Source organism: Dryobates pubescens, chromosome Z (genome assembly GCF_014839835.1).
Source record: "Dryobates pubescens isolate bDryPub1 chromosome Z, bDryPub1.pri, whole genome shotgun sequence".
Taxonomy (NCBI): Eukaryota; Metazoa; Chordata; class Aves; order Piciformes; family Picidae; genus Dryobates; species Dryobates pubescens.
In genome coordinates this window covers 56,499,670-56,522,517 of record NC_071657.1, presented here as the reverse complement: position 1 = coordinate 56,522,517, position 22,848 = coordinate 56,499,670, and the positions used below count along the sequence as shown (strand labels likewise).

General features: G+C 42.4%; 1 protein-coding gene across 1 annotated transcript in view; it reads left to right on the top strand.

Annotated features, from left to right (window-relative positions):
* Positions 1-2,887: 2,887 nt before the first annotated feature.
* DOCK8 (dedicator of cytokinesis 8) overlaps positions 2,888-22,848 on the top strand; it is a 75,743-nt gene continuing 55,782 nt past the window's right edge. The window contains exons 1-12 of the mRNA XM_054178526.1: positions 2,888-3,034; positions 5,183-5,254; positions 8,334-8,457; positions 8,678-8,890; positions 9,364-9,449; positions 15,323-15,389; positions 15,543-15,692; positions 16,268-16,348; positions 16,642-16,801; positions 17,429-17,568; positions 17,800-17,893; positions 18,896-19,058. Coding sequence (XP_054034501.1) covers positions 2,907-3,034; positions 5,183-5,254; positions 8,334-8,457; positions 8,678-8,890; positions 9,364-9,449; positions 15,323-15,389; positions 15,543-15,692; positions 16,268-16,348; positions 16,642-16,801; positions 17,429-17,568; positions 17,800-17,893; positions 18,896-19,058 — 1,478 coding nt within the window. The 5' untranslated portion in view covers positions 2,888-2,906. The remainder of the gene's footprint in view (positions 3,035-5,182; positions 5,255-8,333; positions 8,458-8,677; positions 8,891-9,363; positions 9,450-15,322; positions 15,390-15,542; positions 15,693-16,267; positions 16,349-16,641; positions 16,802-17,428; positions 17,569-17,799; positions 17,894-18,895; positions 19,059-22,848) is intronic.

Here is a 22,848-nt window from a genome sequence, read left to right as displayed (position 1 = left end):
AATGCATAATGAAATATGATAGATTTGACTTTTCAGAGTGGAAAAGTGTGGTTTCTAAAAGGAAGTACAATGCTTGATCAAAAAATTGTCTTAAGCAAAAATATTTTGCATGTAAAACATTACATCTTCAGCAACTGAGAATATGTAATTTTTTAAATAGATATATGCTTTAAGCTGTATTTTACTTTAATCTTTTGTGAATTAATTTATTAGTAGATCTTCATATGTATGTACTAAAACGTAATTTTTTACCCACTGGCAGTACAGTAAGGATATTATGCTGACAATCAGTTAAAAAGCAGTAGCTTATAAAGATCATTATTTGCTCATAATTGTTGATCCAGTATTCTCAGTACTACAACAGGTACAAACCAGAGGTAGTGCTTAAGCCAAAAATTTGTTCACAGCACAGTTCTTGAAATGGCTACCTCGTGGTTTCCTGGACTTCCTCACAGTTTTAGGTTTCCCCTTTGGATAAAAAGAGCATGGAAAGAAAGAGAGAACTTTTCTCAAAGGTGTTCTCAAAGAATTCAATGGATCCTTTAAATGCACAAGCCGAGAAGCCATCTCAGAGACTTAATATATGCAGCGACTGATACAGTTTCCCTGTGAAAAGAGAACCTGGAGCAGGGGCTTGTATCTCTGCTGTATCATTTGCAGGATGATTTTGTACCACATCTGTTTGTTTGTTTGTTTGTTTTCTCAAAAGTTTTAGTTGGTTTGATTCTAGATATTTTTACCACATTTCTTTAAAATGTGCTTCACTTTATGCCAGATCTTTCTGGATTTTTATTAAGTGAATAACTTACTCGCTTATATTTCCAGAATGCTAAAAAGGCTCCAAAACTCTTATTTGTCAATAATCAGTAATCTTCCTATTGACAGTGACTGGCATGGTATATATGTGTGAGCTACTTTAGTTCAAACTTACCCAGAGCTTTGCTGCTGCTGAACGCTGTGTGATTCATAAGTGTGGAATTCTTCATTCTCCTATCGATCCAAAATTCCTGATGTTACTGTTACATGCAGAGATCACTTTGTGCTCAGGTGAATAATCCCATTGACTTCCATGAGAGCCTGGCATGGGTAGAACTCAGTCACAGTGAGTGGAGGCTTCACGTTTTGACCCGTAGATTTTATTTTTGGAGGGAAACACTGGAGTCTAAGTAGGATAGCTCCAAAATGCATATTGCATGAGACACTAGCTACAGTGACACTGAATATAAAGAGAGTGCGGACATCAGAGACAATGGATGATTTATTTTCCCCACACCCCATTAACAACACTGATCTATGGTCAGTATATTTTTTGCTGGCAGCTTCAGGAGGCAGTCTTGTGAAAGGTATTTGGGCTAATCAGTGCATGCAGTCCTTGTCCTTTACAGACAATTATAGCAATTGTTTTTGCTAGAATCCTTCTTCCTAGTAAATAAGTTAGTCCAATGATGTTCTTCTAATGCTCCAACTATTTTGTCTGTACTTCTACTGTGCCAAGATATCCTGTATTCTGAGAATTCCAGAATACAAATTACAGTTTTTCTAAAGCTGTAGCTTTTAGTTTATTTGTTACCTGTCAAGAAAATTTAAACTATGAGATGCCGATCTCTGTACTCAACTGAACAGATGATTTTGAGACTAAGGAGATAAAAAGAGACAGACAGTTTCATAGTGTGTATGAGTGCCAAAACATGGATTTGTTTTATTTTATTCTGACAGAAGTTCTGGGTAAGAGTAGCTGACTAAATGTAATCAGATATAACTGCTCTCTATTAAGGTGCAATGCCATGTGCTGTAGAAATGGTGAATATCTAAGGTTTGTGATTCATGTAATCTTTTGTGTAGTTGCCCCTGTACACTGCACTGGTTAGGCCACACCTTGAATACTGTGTCCAGTTCTGGGCCCCTCATTTTAGGAAAGATCTTGACTTCCTGGAACGTGTCCAGAGAAGGGCAACAAAGTTGGTGAGGAGTTTGCAACGCAAGCCCCGTGAAGAGAGGCTGCGGGAGCTGGGGTTGATTAACCTGGAGAAGAGGAGGCTCAGAGAGGACCTTATTGCTCTCTACAACTACCTGAAGGGAGGTTGTAGACAGGGGGGGCTGGTCTCTTCTCCCAGGCAACCAGCACCTGAACAAGAGGACATAGTCTCAAGCTGTGCCAGGGGAGGTTCAGACTGGATGTTAGGAAGAAATTCTTCACAGAGAGAGTGATTGCCCATTGGAATGGGCTGCCCGGGGAGGTGGTGGAGTCACCATCATTAGAGGTGTTTAGGAGAAGACCTGATGGGGTGCTTGGTTGCATGGTTTAGTTAATTAGGTGGTGCTGCTAGTGTCTTTTGTCACATATGCTGTAGAGCCCTTTAGAGCTGGTGCTGCCTGTCACTATCATTTTTGTCACCTGCCTTTGTCCTTTTTTGTCCCTACTAAATGCTGCATTTTTCATAATTCTGAGTAATACTGTGGGTTGGACAGGGGCAACTGAGTGCACCTCATGGAAATTTAGCAGAACACATCTTAGGGCATCCAGGATGTACCTCTGTCCATTCTCCTAGTAGCATCTAGGGAAGCTCAACAGAGAAAACAGGTACAGATTTGGTTTAGCTGTATTACCTTACATATCTCTTTGTGTTTTCATTTTCCTCTCTCTTTTGTTCCTTTTTTTCTCTTTTCCTATCTGAATGTTTTGTTAGTAACTTTTCACTGCATTAAATGCAGCAGCACTTTATAAAAGGTTAAAAGTCAGTTTCCAGCATTTAGTAAGTAATGAGACAATGATGAGAATTAAATAAATAAGCCTGAATTACACTGTTAAGAAAATACTTCTGTTGCTAAAATAAACACCTCTTTATGTCTTCCATTAGCCTTCTTTTTATGACGCAGTAGAGCCAGTAGATTTTGAAAGCTTCCTAATGACGCGCCTAAACAACTTGGACTTGGAACTAGCACAAGAACTTGGTGACTTTCCAGAAGATGATTTAGACATTGTATTTACACCCAAAGAGTGCAGGACTTTGCAGCCCTCTATGCCAGAAGATGGGTAAGAAGTCTGTCTCTCCCTCTGAAATACTACAGGTTTCAAAACAGTTTCAAAGATGTCAGTCCGTATACCAGTCCATCCAGCCATAGTGCATTTGCTGAACTTTAAGTGTTTGAAATTTGCCACTGGTTCTGATAGGCCAAAGTGCATGTTTAAAAGCACTTACATGACTTCCTGAGCTAGATGCTAGTAGTAGAAGTGAGGTAGGCATACACCCTTCCCTTCCCTTCCCTTCCCTTCCCTTCCCTTCCCTTCCCTTCCCTTCCCTTCCCTTCCCTTCCCTTCCCTTCCCTTCCCTTCCCTTCCCAAACCTTCCCAAACCTTCCCAAACCTTCCCAAACCTTCCCAAACCTTCCCTTCCCTTCCCAAACCTTCCCTTCCCAAACCTTCCCAAACCTTCCCTTCCCTTCCCAAACCTTCCCTTCCCAAACCTTCCCTTCCCAAACCTTCCCAAACCTTCCCTTCCCAAACCTTCCCTTCCCTTCCCAAACCTTCCCTTCCCTTCCCAAACCTTCCCTTCCCTTCCCTTCCCTTCCCTTCCCTTCCCTTCCCTTCCCAAACCTTCCCAAACCTTCCCAAACCTTCCCAAACCTTCCCAAACCTTCCCAAACCTTCCCTTCCCTTCCCTTCCCAAACCTTCCCTTCCCAAACCTTCCCTTCCCTTCCCTTCCCAAACCTTCCCTTCCCTTCCCAAACCTTCCCTTCCCTTCTCTTCCCAAACCTTCCCTTCCCAAACCTTCCCTTCCCAAACCTTCCCAAACCTTCCCAAACCTTCCCTTCCCAAACCTTCCCAAACCTTCCCTTCCCAAACCTTCCCAAACCTTCCCTTCCCTTCCCTTCCCTTCCCTTCCCTTCCCTTCCCTTCCCTTCCCTTCCCTTCCCTTCCCTTCCCTTCCCTTCCCTTCCCTTCCCTTCCCTTCCCTTCCCTTCCCTTCCCTTCCCTTCCCTTCCCTTCCCAAACCTTCCCTTCCCAAACCTTCCCTTCCCAAACCTTCCCTTCCCAAACCTTCCCTTCCCAAACCTTCCCTTCCCTTCCCAAACCTTCCCAAACCTTCCCTTCCCTTCCCAAACCTTCCCAAACCTTCCCTTCCCTTCCCAAACCTTCCCTTCCCTTCCCTTCCCTTCCCTTCCCTTCCCTTCCCTTCCCTTCCCTTCCCTTCCCTTCCCTTCCCTTCCCTACCCAAACCTTCCCTTCCCAAACCTTCCCTTCCCAAACCTTCCCTTCCCAAACCTTCCCTTCCCTTCCCTTCCCTTCCCTTCCCTTCCCTTCCCTTCCCTTCCCTTCCCTTCCCTTCCCTTCCCTTCCCTTCCCTTCCCTTCCCTTCCCTTCCCTTCCCTTCCCTTCCCTTCCCTTCCCTTCCCTTCCCTTCCCTTCCCTTCCCTTCCCTTCCCTTCCCTTCCCTTCCCTTCCCTTCCCTTCCCTTCCCTTCCCTTCCCTTCCCTTCCCTTTTGTTTTTTTCTATTTACCTTTTTTCCCTTTTCTTTGCCTTTTTTCTTTTCTTTTCTTTCTTTTCTTTTCTTTTCTTCTTTTCTTCTTTTCTTTTCTTTTCTTTTCTTCTCTTTTCTTTTCTTTTCTTTTCTTTTCTTTTCTTTTCTTTTCTTTTCTTTTCTTTTCTTTTCTTTTCTTTTCTTTTTTCTTTCCTTTTCTCTTTTCTTTTCTTTTCCTTTTCTCTTTTTTCTTTTCTTTTCTTTTCTTTTCTTTTCTTTTCTTTTCTTTTCTTTTCTTTTCTTTTCTTTTCTTTTCTTTTCTTTTCTTTTCTTTTCTTTTCTTTTCTTTTCTTCTTTTCTTTTCTTTTCTTTTCTTTTCTTTTCTTTTCTTTTCTTTTCTTTTCTTTTCTTTTCTTTTCTTTTCTTTTCTTTTCTTTTCTTTTCTTTTCTTTTCTTTTATTTCATCAAGGAATGCATATTGTAGCATATGTCTACCTCTGTTAGACATGTTTATTAATTTTAAAACAGTAACAGGAATCTGTGTCAATAAGTTCATGCAGTACACAGAATTGCTCAAACCCCAAAAAATAAGCTTCCACAGTAAAATAAATATACAGGAGCGGTAAGGCCTTTATCTGAACAACATGTTTAGATAAATTTCTTTGTCCTTAAGGCATGGCCTAAGTACTAAATATTTCCAACATGTTGCTTTTTCCGCAGGGTTGAACTGGACTCGCATGTCAGAGATTGTGTTCAGATGTATACCCGGGAGTGGCTAATCGTGAATCGAAAGTAAGCTGCGTAGAAGCAAATAAAATTGCATCTAATTTGTCAGAGAGGAGATGCATGCTGTTACAAGTAACCCTAAAGAATGGTGATTGGAATAAGTGATTGAAGACAAGAAATTACTTTTGGGTAGTATACGTAACAATTACGTTGCTTTATTTGAGCCAGTGGGCTGTAGCTAAATATTATTTAATCTTCTTGAATATCAGGCACTCTGGGAATTAATTGGGAAGAAAGTCACATCAACTACCTGTAATTATGAACTACCTAAATAAGGAATACTGCTTTGTTTGCACTAAAAGGAAGGATAACAAAGGTGAAGGTTACAGGCCCTGTAAATTCAACATGATCTGATTTCTATGGTGTCTGAAAATGAAACAGAGTGCTAGCAGCAAAAAAAGAGAAACTTACAGGCTTGCTTGGAAGTGACTGGTTATATTAATAGGATTCTTAGTTTAACATCCAACTTCTGTGTTTGGTATCAACAAGTTAGTTCTGCATTTGGAGCTGGTGGCATTCAATGCGCAGAACTGGACCTGTAGTCATTATGGGTGACTTAGTTTCTTTTTATTTTATATATATAGATATAATTTAATTTCATTCCAATTGATGTATTAAATGTGAGGGGAATCCTTAACTCAATGCTTTCTTGCGCAGTTGTCTGTCCCCAGACTCTGAAATATGTGCTGTGGCTGTGAAGCTTGTTCCTTCCCCATCACCCCCTGTTATACTTCAGAAAGACATTTTTGAATCTCTGTTTTTCTGCACCACTTCCTGTTTGCCCCCTCCTGCACTCGTGCTCTGTTCTTGAGAAGCAGTAGTAGCAGTCAGATCTGTCACATTTGCTGCCATTTCATTGTGCCCCTTCACCTGTCCTTGCTACTCTCTCTTTTTCTGACCCGATGTACATCAGCAGTCAGCTTGTTACGGGTTGACTCCTAGTGACTTTAAAGGAATTGAATTGTTTAATTGTATAGTTTGTGCGGGGATAAAGTAGACACAGACAGTTACTAAGAGACTTCCTCTGTGGGTGCTGATGAAACGGATTGATTTCTTAGAACTGTTCCACAGTGAGTCACTAAAAATAAGCTAGTGGCTTTTAAGGGCCTCCACTTGCACTACCCAAAGCACAGGGACTAGCTTTTTCAGGCAGTGTTCTGAGCATGCTATAAAGAGTCAACATGCAGCTTTGTCCGCTCACACAAGTAGGGAGCAAGCATTAAAGTAGATGAGGTGAAAAATAGAACACAGCTATTTTTGCATTTACATGTACTTGGAGAAATGTGAGCGGAGCCACAGAAATACACATATATGAAAAGATTTGTCATGTGTTTTACAGTTTTGTTTAGTCAGCTAAGGCAAATTTGCATTCAAAAATTTTATTGAGCAGTTGAATCTGCAGTAAACATGATGAAGGGCTCTGCCAGAGAGCTGAGCTTTGATGGCTGTGGGTAACAAAGCAAGCAAGTTATTAAAAATTTCAAAGACTGAGACAGTGTAAAAGATGCTGCAGTTTCACATAAACCAGTGACAGATGGTTATTGGAAGTCTCATCCATTCATGGATGTGAACGTTCAAAACAGGAGATAAAGAATCTTCAGTGCATGGCATGAACAGATGTGGTCCTCGTGTCCCACTGCAGAGGGGTGTGTGACAGAGGTGCTGGGCAGAGCTGAGGGTCCATGCATTTTTGCTGGATGTTGAATGAAAGGCTTGTGTGCCTATCAGTTTCCCCTTTCAGTTGCCCTTTGTTCCTTTTCCATGTCTCACTTTCTTAATTCACGGAGTGGCCATTGAAGTGACCTGCACTAAAAGCAGTGTTTACCTCTTAGTGAGTTTTAATTGCTGCTGTGCTTTTCATAAGAAATTTTAAAAACACATAAAACTTTCAGGAACAGGCATTTCTCCTGTAGCTTATACATCCCAAAGAAAGTGTAATCTCAGGTACATAAACCTCTCCATTAATCATTTGTTTGTAATCATTTTGTAGTGAAAAAAGGCATCAACAAACCCTCATTTGGATGCTGAAATTTCTTAAAGGAAATTTGTGCAGTTTCTTTCCTTCCTTCTGGATCATTGAGAAGGTTCCAAAACAAGGTCGCATCCAAGGAGAGCTGGAATTGTCTCTTTTATGGCTTAGTTTTCATTGCAGTGAACTGGTAAACAATTAAAATGCAAACAATAAAAATTACAACACCTCAGAGCATGTAATTCAGTAACTCCCAAAATGTAATAAAAAGGTGTCTCCCTGATCAATAACTACTTATCATAGCATCGTATGAAAGTAATCAGACATTTCCACATTGTTTTGGGAGTGTTATGGAAAGGAAAATGAATGAAGCAGGATATTCTGAATAAGAAGTCTGATTGCAAAAAGACTATCACAGGATTTAACAAATTGCATACCAGACTGGAAGAAACAGATCTCTGGTTGTGAATACCATAGTATTCTTTTTCAGGGTACCTGCTGGGTTTTACCATCTGCCACTAAAAATGTAACTTAAAATTTGTACCTTGCTGCAAAATTTTGGGAAGTTACCAGCAGAATGGCTTTCATTGTACTGCAGCAATAGCACTCTCACAAAAATAAAGGCAGTGTTTCAAAGGTGTAGGTTGTTGCACACGATTAACTTGGTATACCAGCTAGATCTGTGACAAGAACAGTAAGCTCCTTGAACTATTATTGCAGGACCAAAGAGCTCACCAAGATATAAGCTATCCTGATCATATTCTTGAGGTCACTGAAATAATTGCCATGTCTGAAGAGAAACTCAGGGATGAGTTTGCACCTAGATATTTTATTGCTGTTTCAGTGTCACAGTCTGTGTGAAAGTGATCTGAATGACTTTTTTTTTTGCCTTTTAAACCCATTTTTAATACACATGATAGAGTTGCAGTGGTACAATAAAACAATTAAACATTGTGAAATATCACATTTTTACATAAAGGCTGTGCTGTGTTGCACTTTTGCACAGAAATGTTCCCATTAGCTTAATTTATTTATTTTTCTAATTGGTCTTTTCTGTCTTACTTTCTTTTAACCTCTCATGTGCTGTCCTGACTTGGTTGGGCTTCTCTGTCAAAGAAGCCAAGGCAATACAGATACTTGCAGCCTGAAAAGCAAGGGATCTCGAAAAGATTTTCACAAGACACTTCAAAAACAAACATTTGAATCGGAAACACTGGATTCCGGTGATGCCAACCTTCAGGTACATTTTATTTACTTTGGAAAAAGCCAATCAAATACAACATCTTTCTTCAAAGAAAGCATCCTCTGCTCTTTGTAATGGCATCAAGCAGAGAGCTGTGCTTGCCACTAGGCCTCATGGCAGAGATGGCGTTAAGGCACTCTCTTCTGGACAATCAAGAGACATTTCATAACACTCCAGTGTCCAGGCTGCATCTCAGAATTTTATGGTTTTCCTATAGGCAGGGCCCCAACAAGTCCATGCGTTCCCAGAGGAGGCTTCAAGGACAACCCTTGCCCCTTCTGACTTTGAGCTGCGCAGCCTGCTACCAGACCCCCGCCTAGAGAACTTGCTGCAGCACATCAGCCCTGAGGAGTTTGAAAGGCAGAATGAGGAGGCACGGCGCACCAACAGGCATGCCGAGCTTCTTTCCCTGTACCCCTCCGTGGATGAGGTGAGCTCAGAGGCTAACTGAACCACAAGCTTTCCCAAACTGGCTGTGCTAGCATATCTAACATTAAGGCTGCACCCTGATTGACAAAAGGGTTGTAGCTGAGATACATGTCTGCCTTGGATGATAACATGGTGCAGGCATGTCACTGTTAACTCCTGTCAGCTTCAGAAGGTTGTGCTCAGACTTCCAATGTTGCTTGAGCCTTCGTTATACCCCTCTCAGTGAGGTAAAGGCACTTGCTTATTGTGTCAGGATGCTTGCTTTCACTGTTAGACTTGCTTGAGGGACAGAGGTATAAATATTCAGAAATATAAATCAATTTCATCTCTGAAGAGATTAAATGCCCACTGAATGGGGGGGAGGTATTAGTTTATATCAGTGACTCAGTGAATGTTACATAAAGATTTTATGTATGCATGTAAATTTACAGTTGTTTTAATTGGCTATGACTCAGAATAACTGTTTAATGATAGGAAGATGCAGTGGAGATACGGCCAGTACCAGATCGCCCAAAGGAACATCTGGGCAACAGGATTTTGGTGAAGCTGCAAACTCTGAAGTAAGTATCCTTCAGGGCACTCACCATTTCTCATTTCATACCCATGTACTGCTGATGACGCTGTGGCATCACTGTACATGTCTTGTTCATCAAATGTTTACATGCTTGGCTTTTTTCTTATAGTAGCAGAGGACTAATTCTATCCATTGTTACAGAAGTCTTTACTTGTCAGGGTGAAAAGGAATTGGGAATGAGAACAAATTATGTATTTCTCTCACAACACAATTTTCTGAGCTGACCCTCAACAGCTGGGAGGCCATGCTACATTCAAAAATTCCCTTGAAGTAAATTAAGGTGAACTAATGCCAAACAGCTAGTAAGTTCTGTTTACTTGATCCAAGCAGCATTGAGGAGAGGCTGAGGGAGCTGGGATTGTTTAGCTTGGAGAAGAGAAGGATCAGGGGTGACCTCATTGCCCTCTACAACTACCTGAAAGGTGGTTGTAGACAGGAAGGGGTTGGTCTCTTCTCCCAGGCAACCAGCACCAGAACAAGGGGACACAGTCTCAAGCTGCATCAGGGGAGGTTTAGACTCGAAGTTAGAAGAAAGAATAGAATAGAATAGAATAGAATAGAATAGAATAGAATAGAATAGAATAGAATAGAATAGAATAGAACCAGGTTGGAAGAGACCTTCAAGATCATCGTGTCCAACCCACCTAAACAATTAACCCATGGCACCAAGCACCCCATCAAGTCTCCTCCTGAAAACCTCCAATGATGGTGACTCCACCACCTCCCCAGGCAGCCCATTCCAATGGGCAATCACTCTTTCTGTATAGAACTTTTTCCTAACATCCAACCTAAACCTCCCCTGGTGCAGCCTGAGACTGTGTCCTCTTGTTCTGGTACTGGCTGCCTGGGAGAAGAGACCATCATCCGTCTGTCTACAACCTCCCTTCAGGTAGTTGTAGAGAGCAATAAGGTCACCCCTGAGTCTCCTCCTCTCCAGGCTAAGCAACCCCAGCTCCCTCAGCCTCTCCTCATAGGGCTTGTGTTCCAAACCCCTCACCAACTTTGTTGCCCTTCTCTGGACACAATCCAGCAAGTCAACATCCTTCCTAAACTGAGGGGCCCAGAACTGGACACACTACTCGAGGTGCGGCCTAATCAGTGCAGCGTACAGGGGCAGAATGAGCTCCCTGCTCCTGATGGCCACACTGTTCGTGATGCAGGCCAGGATGCCATTGGCCCTCTTGGCTGCCTGGGCACACTGCAGGCTCATGTTCAGCCTACCATCAACCAGTACCCCCAGGCCCCTCTCTGCCTGGCTGCACTCCAGCCACTCTGACCCCAGCCTGTAGCTCTGCATGGGGTTGCTGTGGCCAATGTGCAGAACCTGGCACTTGGATGTGTTAAGTCTCATGCCGCTGGACTCTGCCCATCTGCCCAGCCTGTCGAGGTCCCTCTGCAGAGCCTCTCTACCCTCCAGCAGATCAACTCCTGCCCCCAGCTTGGTGTCGTCAGCAAATTTACTGATGATGGACTCAATGCCCTCATCCAGATCATCAATAAAGATGTTAAAGAGCATGGGGCCCAGCACTGATCCTTGGGGCACACCACTAGTGACTGGCTGCCAGCTGGATGTGGCACCATTCACCACCACTCTCTGGACTCGGCCCTCCAGCCAGTTCCTAACCCATCGCAGTGTGCTCCCATCCAAGCCACGAGCTGACAGCTTGGCCAGGAGTTTGCTATGGGGAACGGTGTCAAAGGCCTTGCTGAGGTCCAGGTAGACTACATCCACAGGCCTCCCCACATCCACCAGGCAGTCACCTGATCATAGAAGGAGATCAGGTTGGTCAGGCAGGACCTGCCCTTCCTAGATCCATGCTGGCTGGGCCTGATCCCTTGGCCATCCTGTAAGTGCTGTGTGATTGCACTCAAGATGACCTGTTCCATAATCTTCCCTGGCACTGAGGTCAGGCTGACAGGCCTATAATTCCCTGGCTCATCCAACCGGCCCTTCTTGTGGATGGGCACCACGCTGGCCAGCTTCCAGTCATCTGGGACCTCTCCAGTGTGCCAGGACTGCTGAAAAATGATGGAGAGTGGCTTGGCCAGCTCATCTACCAGCTGTCTCAGCACCCTAGGATGGATCCCATCTGGTCCCATGGACTTGTGGGGATCCAAGCTGCTGAGAGTTCCAATAACCTGCTCATGGAACATAGGGAAGCTGTGCAGCTCCCTGGCTCCTTCTGCCAGCTCTGCAGGCCAGCTGTCTGGAAGATGTTCCGTCCTTCTAGTAAAAATTGAGGCAAAGAAGGTGTTAAGTACCTCTGCCTTTGCCTCATCTTTTGATACAACATTCCCTCTATGTTAACCAAGGAGTGGAGGTTGTCCTTGCCCTTTCTCTTGCTATTAATATATTTATAGAAGGACTTTTTGTTGTCCTTCACAGCAGAGGCCAGTTTAAGCTCCAATTGTGCTTTTGCCTTCCTAATTTTCTTCCTGCATGATTTGGCTACATTCTTAAACATTCCGTAGGTTGCCTCACCTTTCTTCCAAAGATGAAACCCCCTCTTTTTTTCCCTTAGTTCTATTAGAAGCTCATCACCCATCCAGGCTGTCTGTCTGCCCTGGCGGCTCATCTTCCAGCACATTGCCACAGCCTGTTCCTGCCCCTTCAAGAGATCCTCCTTGAAGTAGTCCCAGCTCTCCTGGACCCCTTTGTTTCTAAGGGCTGTTTCCCAAGGAACCCTCTGAATTAGTTCCTTGAGTAACCTGAAGTCTGCCCTCCAGAAGTCCAGAGTGGAGGTCTTCTTGCTGCCCCTCTTAGCTTGACTGAATACTGAAAATTCAATTATCTCGTGGTCGCTGGCCCCTAAACAGCCTCCGACCACCACATCACCCACCAGCCCTTCCCTGTTGGTGAAGAGGAGGTCAAGCATAGCCTTACCCCTGGTAGGCTCACGCAGCACCTGGGATAAGAAGCTGTCCTCCATGCACTCTAAGAATCTTCTAGACTGTCTCCTCTCTGCTGTGTTGAGATCCCAGCAGATATCAGGCACGTTGAAGTCGCCAATGAGAACAAGGTCAGGAGATCTTGAGACAGCCTTAAGCTGCCTATAGAATTCTTCATCAATATCTTCTTCCTGGTTGGGTGGTCTATAACAGACTCCAACCAGGATGTCTGCCCTGCCGGTCTTCCCTCTAATTCTCACCCACAAGCACTCAACCTGATCATCCCTGATCTCCAGCTCAATGCCATCTAGTGCCTCCCTGATGTACAGGGCCACCCCTCCACCCCTTCTTCCTTGCCTGTCTCTCCTGAAGAGCCTGTAGCCATCAATTACAGCGCTCCAGTCATGTGAGTCATCCCACCATGTCTCTGTGATGGCAACTACATCATAACTTTCCTGATGCAACAAGGCTTCCAGCTCCTCTTGTTTGTTGCCCATACTTTGTGCATTAGTGTCCATGCACTGCAGCTGGGCTGCTGGTTTGATCTCTGACTCTAGCTTATTGCCCCCAGACTCTTGCCTGAGGGGATTAGTTTCAGCCTCTTCCCCCTTCGAAACTAGTTTAAAGCCCTGTCAGTTCTTCACTGAGTTCATCATTGGAATGGGCTGCCCAGGGAGGTGGTGAAGTCACCGTCCCTGGAGGTGTTCAAGAGGAGATTGGACGTGGCACTTGGTGCCATGGTCTAGTCATGAGGTCTGTGGAGACAGGTTGGACTCGATCCTTGGGGTCTCTTCCAACCTTAGTTATACTGTGATACTGTACTGTGATACTGTGAAAGCTCTTGGTCATTTGCACCTTAAAGACACTTGGTTAGATGAGAGGAGAGGGAAATGGGAAGAAAAAGGAGAGAAAAGAGAGAGAGTAGACAAAGAAAAATATCACCACCCTTGGATCCAGTCTTCACAGACTTAGTCCAAGCTGTTCATTGGTGGGTGTACATCCAGCAAGGGCTTCTGTGGTACATGTGAAACCTAGAGGTTGCACTCCTTTCATAACCTTTGGGTGTGGAGTGGCCTCCCCACTTCACAAAGGGAGGCTGTGCTGATTGCTGAACCATTTGGATCCTCACAAGTCCATGAGACTGGATGGGATCCATCCTAGGGTGCTGAGAGAGCTGGCAGGCGAGCTCTCCAAGCCACTGTCCATCATTTACCACCAGTCCTGGCTCACTGGAGAGGTCCCAGATGACTGGAAACTGGCCAATGTGATGCCCATCCACAAGAAGGGCTGGATGGACGAACCAGAGAACTACAGGCCTGTCAGCCTGACCTCAGTGCCTGGAAAGATTATGGAGGAGATCATCTTGAGGGCAATCACTGAGAACCTGCAGGATGGCCAAGGGATCAGGCCCAGCCATTATGGATTTAGGAGAGGCAGGTCCTGCCTGACCAACCTGATCCTTTTATGTCCAGGTGACCCACCTGGTGGATATGGGGCAGGCTGTGGATGTAGTCTACCTGGACTTCAGCAAGGCCTTTGACACCGTACCCCACAGCAAAGCTTGATAGTCTGGACAGACGGGCAGAGTCCAATGGCATGAGATTTAACACATCTAAGTGCCAGGTTCTGCACATTGGCCACAACCCCATGCAGTGCTACAGGCTGGGGTCAGAGTGGCTGGAGAGCAGCCAGGCAGAGAGGGACGTGGGGGTAATGGTTGACAGTAGGCTGAATATGACCCAGCAGTGTTTCCAGGTGGCCAACAGGGCCAATGGCATCCTGGCCTGGATCAGGAACAGTGTGGCCAGCAGGAGCAGGGAGGTCATTGTGCCCTTGTACTCAGCACTGATTAGGCCACACCCTGAATACTGTGTCCAGTTCTGGGCTCCTCAATTTAAGAAGGACATTGAGATACTTCAATGTGTCCAGAGAAGGGCAACAAAGCTGGTGAGAGGTCTCTAGCACAGGCCCTAAGAGGAGAGGTTGAGGGAGCTGGGGTTGTTTAGCCTGGAGGAGAAGGCTCAGGGGAGACCTTATTGCTCTCTTCAACTACCTGAAAGGAGGTTGTAGCCAGGTGGGGGTTGGTTTCTTCTCCCAGGCAACCACTGACAGAATGAGAGGACAATCTCAAGCTGCACCAAGGGAAGTTAGGCTCGATGTGAGGAGAAAGTTCTTCACAGAAAGAGTAATTGGCCTTTGGAAGGTGCTACCCAAGGAGGTAGCACCTTCTTAACACCCTGGAGGTGTTAAGAAAAAAAGATTGGATGTGGCACTTAGAGCCATGGTTTAGTTGTCATATGGTATTAGGTAATATGTTGGACTTGATGATCTCTGAGGTCTTTTCCAACCTGGTTGATTTTGTGATTCTGTGATTTGCAGGAGGTCCCTCTAGTGTAATGCCTATCACAGGTCCTTAGACAGTGGTTTAGAGCAGGAAAAAGATGGAATTCCACCAGCAAAGAGCTTCTCTCTTCCAGTTGTTAAACCATCTGTCAGGAGCCAGTCTGGTCAGTAGTAGAAAGGAAGTTGTTGAGAGCCATGAAGGACCATCAAAAGCCATTGCCTTGTCTATTCAGGCCAGGTATTGTTGCACATTTTTCAAGACAATAGAAAGTCAGGCTCTCACAATTTCCATCAAACTAGATTGGTCTGTGTACATGCTCCTGGGCTTAACAGAAAATCAATTCAGGAGAAGTATGATCATCTTTCACAGGTAGTTGAGACCACTCTTATAAATTTAGGAAGTGCATTTTGTGTAGTTTACTTAACTTCTTTTCCTGTTGAAATCACAAAGTAAAATGCAGTAATAAAAAAATGATCCAGACTTTGAGAGTGGTGAAGTCTAGAACTAAATATTTTTCCTTATTTTCTAGTGGAATTGTTAGTCAAAATACAGTCCTTTCCTAGTTTATTATATAGAGTCTTAGGAGCACAGTATTAATGAGTGGCCTGTGTATCTTTCCTTAACAGGTTTGATATAGAGATTGAGCCTTTGTTTGCATGCATAGCTCTCTATGATGTAAAAGAAAGAAAAAAAGTAAGTATGCATACAGGATTTTGACTTCATTCAAAGTCATGTGCTTGTTACTGTTAATTTTTTAGTCCCAATTACTACTTGTGACTTATTTTAAAATGATTTTTTAATGTATTTTCTCTTTGGAGTACATTTTAATTATCTTTTCTTTTCGAGATCTCAGAGAATTTTCACTGTGACCTCAATCCTGATCCATTAAGAGGATTCTTGCGTTCTCATACACCCACCATTGACTTGTCTACTCAAGCAAGATCAGCAGTATTTTCTGTCACCTATCCCTCATCAGATATATACCTAGTCATAAAGGTATTTTACCTTGCTACTTCAACATTGTTCTTCCTGTTCCTGGCTGTGTCTGTTGTCTAAATTCATGGAGCTGACAAATACAAGTTTCCTGTATGTGAGGTGAATTTTCTAGTACATGTGCAAATGTCTTCTGATGTATCTCACTCCTAAGTTAAGATGTTATACTATTATTCAGTGTTCCAATTCTACTAAGTATTTGGAATTTTCTACCTCTTCCTAAGGCAATATTTTAAAAATTTTTTTTTACATTCTGTGGCGGAGTTTGACTTTGATTTGGTGGACTTGGCAAAATTTAATTCTGAAACCGAGGTAGCCTGAACCACTTCATTTGGAATACGTTGATTTTCATGATTTCAGTGAAAATGCTGATGGACAGTGTTGTCACATGAATTTTCCGCATTCTAACAATCTAGATGGAAAAACAGAAGGTTTTGTATCAGTCAATTCATAAAGATAGTTTTAACAATTCTGTACTGTGCATTTAGGCAGGCTCATATTAATGGAGAAGCAACATACCACTATTTGGGTGATTTTTTTTTTTCCCTGTGAGTGTCATCTTTTACTGCTTTCTGTAGATAGAAAAAGTGCTTCAGCAAGGAGAAATCGGAGATTGTGCAGAACCCTACATGGTTCTTAAAGAAGGAGAGGCTGGTAAGGTAAGTAAGTACCTATAAAGACAGTTTAAACTGAAAAATGTATGCACAGGATGCATGCTGGTTTTTCATGCTAGGCTTCAGGGTCGCTGCACAAAGGTTTTCATTCTCTTTTTCTGTACTGAAAATTAAATCACTGATAAAAAAAGGGAAGAAAATGTGTAAATCAAAACAGCTATGGTCCTGATTGTGATGTTGCAAGAAAGATAAAATGCATATTATTTACTGAACTGAAAATATAGTAGCATTAAAATAACCAATTGCTTTTTAAGCAGTCTTTATTTTCTTTGTTTTAGAGCAAAGAAAAGATTGAAAAACTGAGAGCCCAGGCGGAATCCTTTTGTCAGCGGCTGGGCAAATACAGAATGCCATTTGCCTGGATTCCCATAAGCCTAACTAACTTCTTCAATCTTTCAACACTTGAACGAGAAATGCCTGAGGCCGAAGGTTTAAACGGTAGATGTCTAACTAACTTTTCTAAATAACACAAAGCAGCTCTTCAGTAGGACTCTGTGTAGTAAACAATGTCATTCTCTCTGGCATCAAGAGTGAAAAACAGATTAAAATCGTCTTCTCAGCCTTCCTTTTCAGTGCTACTAACACAACTTATTACACTTACGGTTTCATGTCTGCATATTTACTTTTGTGTATGCTAAATATTTTTTTCATGTTTTAGGCCCAATTTTCATTAAACACTGCCTTTATAGAAGTAAAACTCTCTTTGTCATTTACAGGGCAATCAAAATACTGTGTGCTTCTATAATATACAACATTGAGCAATAAAATAATCAAATAACATTGGTCAATAACATTGGTCAATAACATTGACCAATGTGATTTACAGCCCATGAAGTAAAAATGTGAGGAAGCTTGTGCTCTGCAGCAAAAATAGTGTCATTTCACTAGATGTGGCCTAGTGTTCCAATATTTCACATAATCTGAAATAAGAGTTGTGGAATGTTTTAGGTACTCTCTCTGTCCTCTAGTATTGCTAGCATGTTGTGGGTTTCTGGTGTGTTCTGGTAGTGTTTATATGGAGGTATCACAAAGCAAGCTGATGCTTCATTTAATTTCCCTTTGAAGGGAAAGGATCTGCTAGTGACAAGAAGGCAACAGGGCTACAGGCGAGAAGACTTTCTGAGAGAAGTCTCAACTCAGAGGACAGCTATCCGGTATCAAACTTCAAAACAATCTCTCTAACCATCAACACGTTTTTCAAACAGGTATTGGATACTACATACTTCTGTTTGCCTAAGACATATTTCATCTATGTAATATGTACTGTGCTGGGAGAAGTTAGATAAGATGTTCACTGGGGACAGAGGATAACTGCTGTCAAGTAGGCAGCAACCCACTTGCTTAGCATTCCTCAAGGACATGGTTCACTCAGAAGCTTTTCTCAGTGTTGTGGGGTGGTGTTATAAAGGTGCTGATTTTTGTCTTTCTCGTGGCAGGAAGGAGACAGGCTCAGTGATGAAGATCTGTTCAAATTTTTAGCGGATTTCAAAAGATCATCATCCTTACAGAGAAGAATTAAGACATTACCAGGTACATAATTAATTTTTCATGGAAAGGATACATGCATCTTTCTCTCCTAAATTTTTCTGTGAGTTCAAACCCCAAAATAGAATTAACCTGTGTTTTAGATACTGCTGTTGAACTTCCTTGTTTTCAGTGTCTACCTGAGAACAGATGCTTTTCAGACTTTTTGTTGGGTTTTTTTGTATGCAGGAGTATGAAAGTTTCCATTAAAAAGCCACTGCTTTTCTCCTCAATTTGCAGTATATCTACTGGATTGGGTGGGGTTTTGGTTTTTTTTTATTCAGCCTGTATAAAGACAGTGCTTTAAAGCAAATTTCTAATATCCTTTCTATTTCTCTACAAAGTTTTTAAATGATCATATTTTACAGAGGGAGATTAAAATCTTACACATTCAATCTTACTTGAGTGTTTGGGTCAGTCATAGTGAACAAAGTGGAAAAGCAGATGTAGTGTTTGGCTACTGTCCAAAGCCTGACCAGCTTATTTTTTTCTTTTTGTATGAATTACAGGTCAATCTCTTCTGGGTTGTAGAGGAACTTTAAAATACATGAACTATATACAAAGCTGCTTTGCCTTTTTAGCTAACTGCCATAAATGACAAGTCTGAATTCCTCACATGACTTTCACTTATCTTAACAAAGAATTTAAATTGGATGTCTAGTTACATTTGGGTAAATGTTACCAGTATGAACTGATGGGGCTTGATGGGGCTCTGAGCAAGCTGATCTAGTTAGAGGTCCCTGCTACCTGCAGGGTGGTTGGACTAGATGACCTGCAAAGGTCCTTTCCAACCCAATGCATTGTATGATTCTAGGATAAGTCATCAACTGTTTAACTGCTCACTGCAGCAAGCCTGGCTTTCCTGGTGGTGTCTACTCTGGCAAAAAATAATCAGAGCAGAATCTGAGTGGAGGGAGTGGAAAAGAACTGTATTACACTGCAGACCTTTTATCTTGTATTTGTTTCCCAGACAAATTTCTGAGTTTTTGAGATTTTTTTTGTTCACAGGAACACTTAAAGTGGAGATTTCCCCAGCTCCAGAAAACCTTGGTTATTGTTTGACACCAGAACTACTACCAGTGAAGCCATTTCCAGAAAATCGTAATCGTCCTCACAAAGAGATTTTGGAATTCCCAATTAAAGAAGTGTATGTTCCCCATACCATTTATAGGTAAGCAATAACATACATTCTCTAATTTCTTAGGATCCATTTTAAGAAGTAATTGTGATTATGACAATTTTTGTTCAGAAATAAAAACACACTATTTTTTAGAGATGTCAAAGACTACGTGTAAGGGTGATGATGTAATTTTACCAGCCATAACAAGATAAAATACCCGCAGGATGTTCTGTAGTGTATTTACTACTCTAATTATGTTGTCCTATGACAATTTTTCTACACTTTCTAAAAGAAACAAGCAACAGCTGTCATTGGCTTGGCATATAGATGTCTTTCTTCTTCTTTTTCCTGTATCTTTTTTTTTGTGGGGGGAGTACATCTTATTATAACTTTTACATTTTGGTAAGTGTTTGTGCTGGGTTACTTCTACTGTTGAGTCATCTACATGACTGAGGAAATAATGTGTTGTTCTGTGTACTTTGCCATGAACAAGAATTCTGGGCTACAGTGTTGTTTCCTAAATTCAGGTTGTTTCAAGGACAGCACAATATTCAGTAGTATGCAACTTGCAGTTCCCATACCTTCTTAACAGTCTGGCATCTCCAAGTCTCCAAGAAGAACAGAGTATCAACAGAATGTGCTTCAATGAGTTTATGGCACATAGCAGTGCTAGTGAGCAGTGGTACTGGTAATAGCTAACTAGGAGTAATTTTTAAAGGGAGTATTGTAGTATTATAGATACAGAAATACAAAATTTCATGTAACCATTGTATTAGTGAAAGCATGGAAGTAAACCAGAGTGCTTTTTTAAACAGTAGCTGATACTATTCTAAGGGACTTTTCTGATCCATGAAACACTATCTAGGTGCTGAATTGCATTAGTTGCAAAGATGTGACTATCAGTAAAGAACCACAGAATGAAAAGGCCAAATGAAAGCATGCAAAGCTTATTCTCTTCTTGCAGCAGAGATAAGCAAAGAGCCAGCTCTCCCACCCTGCCCAGGAGGGGAGAAGGGAAAGGCAAAACTTGGTGCCATGGGTTAGTTGTTTAGGTGGTGTTGGATTGGTTGATGGGTTGGATGCGATGATCTTGAAGGTCTCTTCCAACCTGGTTTATTCTATGTATTCTATGTATTATGTCAGTAGATCTCAGAATGCAGGGTTCTGGACTAATTTATCCTGGGAAAGATGCTCCACAGCTTCAGGTGAAACTGGAGAGCCAGTGGGCATGGGCGACATCTGTATTTAGGTCTCAGCTTTTAAGGAAACTGAAAGGAGGAAGCAGTATTTTGTCTTACAGTAACAACTTGCAATGTGGTGTCAGCAGGGAAATGAGTAAGTGAGCCAGTTTCAGTAGAGTCTCATTAGAAATTTTGGAGGGGTTGTTCCTTAGCTGTTCCATGAACCTGCAGTAGTCGAATTCCAAAGGGCAGTTTCTTTGTGCTCTTGGCATCAGAATGCTAAAATGCAGTGTTAAGGTACTTCTGTGTATCAAAGACAGAAGTGATTGTCTTGTCTTCTTCCTATTTTTTTTCTTTTTTTTTCCAGTTTTGATGGGGGATTATTAATACATTTATATAGAGGAAACAGTTTGTATACAATCGAAAGTGCAAATGTAAATGAACTTAAGTAATGATGCCTTAAAAAAAAAAAAGACAGAATTGTAACTTTCATGTTCATTATTTGGCCCAAATAGTGGGTAGAATGTGTCAGCTGCAATGTGCAGCCTCATAGGGTCTAAAGGCATGCTTTTGAAAATGGAAAGTATTAATAACAGCTCTATTGCTCAATTAGAAAGAGTTAAGTCTGCACAGAATATTCCCCCTTTAGTTCTTATCAAGTAAACTTTTGCAGCCAGACATAATCAATATCAAAGCCACTGTGCTGAAAACTGTCTTGTGCATCACCTGAAGCAAGTTTGGGTGTCTCCACACTGTCTTTCAGTTGCTCAGGTGTCTGTATTGAATGCATATACCCACATTAGAAGAAGCTTACTGTAGCTCAACAGTTACGTTCTTTGAGCAAGAGTTCACACCCAGCATGCTTAATCTCCTCAGGCTTTTTGATCTCTGCTTTGATTTTCACCAAAGCAGAAGTCAAGACGACAAAGCAAAGTAGAACTATAATAATGAAAATAATATGTATAAAAAGTAGTTGCCGTCACTGATGTTTACTTAATTAGTAAATCAGTGGTAATGACAAAAACGACATGCCATAAGTAGTCTTATGCTGTAAATGGAAAATTCAATCAGTTAATAAATAAAATTCTGAAGACAGTTAGTTAGATACATTGAGGAAATGGTGCAAAAATGCTGAAATGCTGGGTCATGTTTTGGCTGTGACAACAAACATGCTTGGAACAAGGAAGGGGAAGTTACAAGTTGAAACTGTTAATGAGCTCCAGGAAGAGTTCCCCACACAGCCAAACCAGCTTTGCAAAATATTATGAAACAGCAGAATCTGGAAGTAGGTGGAATGCAGAAGTAATGCTTGTGTGTGTGCAGTGCCATTGAAAGCATCCGCTTTTGCCACAAGCCAGAATCACTTTGCTGCATCTGAGACCTTTTTGCAACACAATAGTACCAGTGTTCTGTTTGGTGAGCAAAAGTATAGTTAGGTAATCTAGGCTGATCTATTTAGAATCATAGAATCATTGAAGTTGGAAAAGACTTTTAAGGTCATTGAGCCCACAATAAACCTATCACTGCCAAGTCCTCCACTAAACCATGTCCCTAAGTGTCACATCTAAAGTCTTTTAAATAGCTCCAGGGATGGTAACTCAACCAACCTACTCAACAACCCTTACTGAAAATTTTTCCTGATACCCAACCTAAACCTCCCCTGGTACAACTTGAGCACTTTTCCTCTTCTCCTATCACTTGTTACTAGGAAAAAGAAACTGACTTCCACCTTGCTACAATATCCTTTCAGGTAATTCTAGAGGATAAACAACACCAGTTCCCTCAGCTGCTCCTTATAGAACTTGTTCTCTAGACCCTTCATGAGCTTTGTTGTCCTTTTTCTGGACACACTCTAGCACCTCAATGTCTTTCTTGCAGTGAGAGACCCAAAACTGAACACAGTATTCAAGGTGTGGCCTCACCAGTGCCAAGCACAAGGGGATGATCACTTCCCTAGTCCTGCTGGCCACACTGTTGCTGATACAGGCCAGGATGCTGCAGGATGCACACTACAGGCTCATGTTCAACTGGCTGTTGACTGCCAGTTTCAGGTCCCGTTTGGATGGGGCAGACACTCTTTCCCAAGCCTGTGGCATTGCATGGGGTTGTTGTCACCCAAGTGAAGCACTTGGGCTTGTTGAACCTCATAACCACTCACCTGGCAATCCAGCCTGTCCAGATCTCTCTGTAAAGTCTTCCTACTCTTTGTGTAATTTAACTGTCCTACAATTCTCTGCATGGTGAATACTGTTTTGAACCTGAGATTAAGATATGCAAAGTCACTCTAAACTTGAATAGAGACAGATATGAAGTGTTTCATGTTACTGTATTCCCTTTCCTCTCTTGAACATCTTTATTGATGATCTGGACAAGGGCATTGAGTCCATCATCAGTAAATTTGCTGACGACACCAAGCTGGGGGCAGGAGTTGATCTGCTGGAGGGTAGAGAGGCTCTGCAGAGGGACCTCGACAGGCTGGACAGATGGGCAGAGTCCAACGGCATGAGATTTAACACATCCAAGTGCCGGGTTCTGCACATTGGCCACAACAACCCCATGCAGAGCTACAGGCTGGGGTCAGAGTGACTGGAGAGCAGCCAGGCAGAGAGGGACCTGGGGGTGCTGGTCGATGGTAGGCTGAACATGAGCCTGCAGTATGC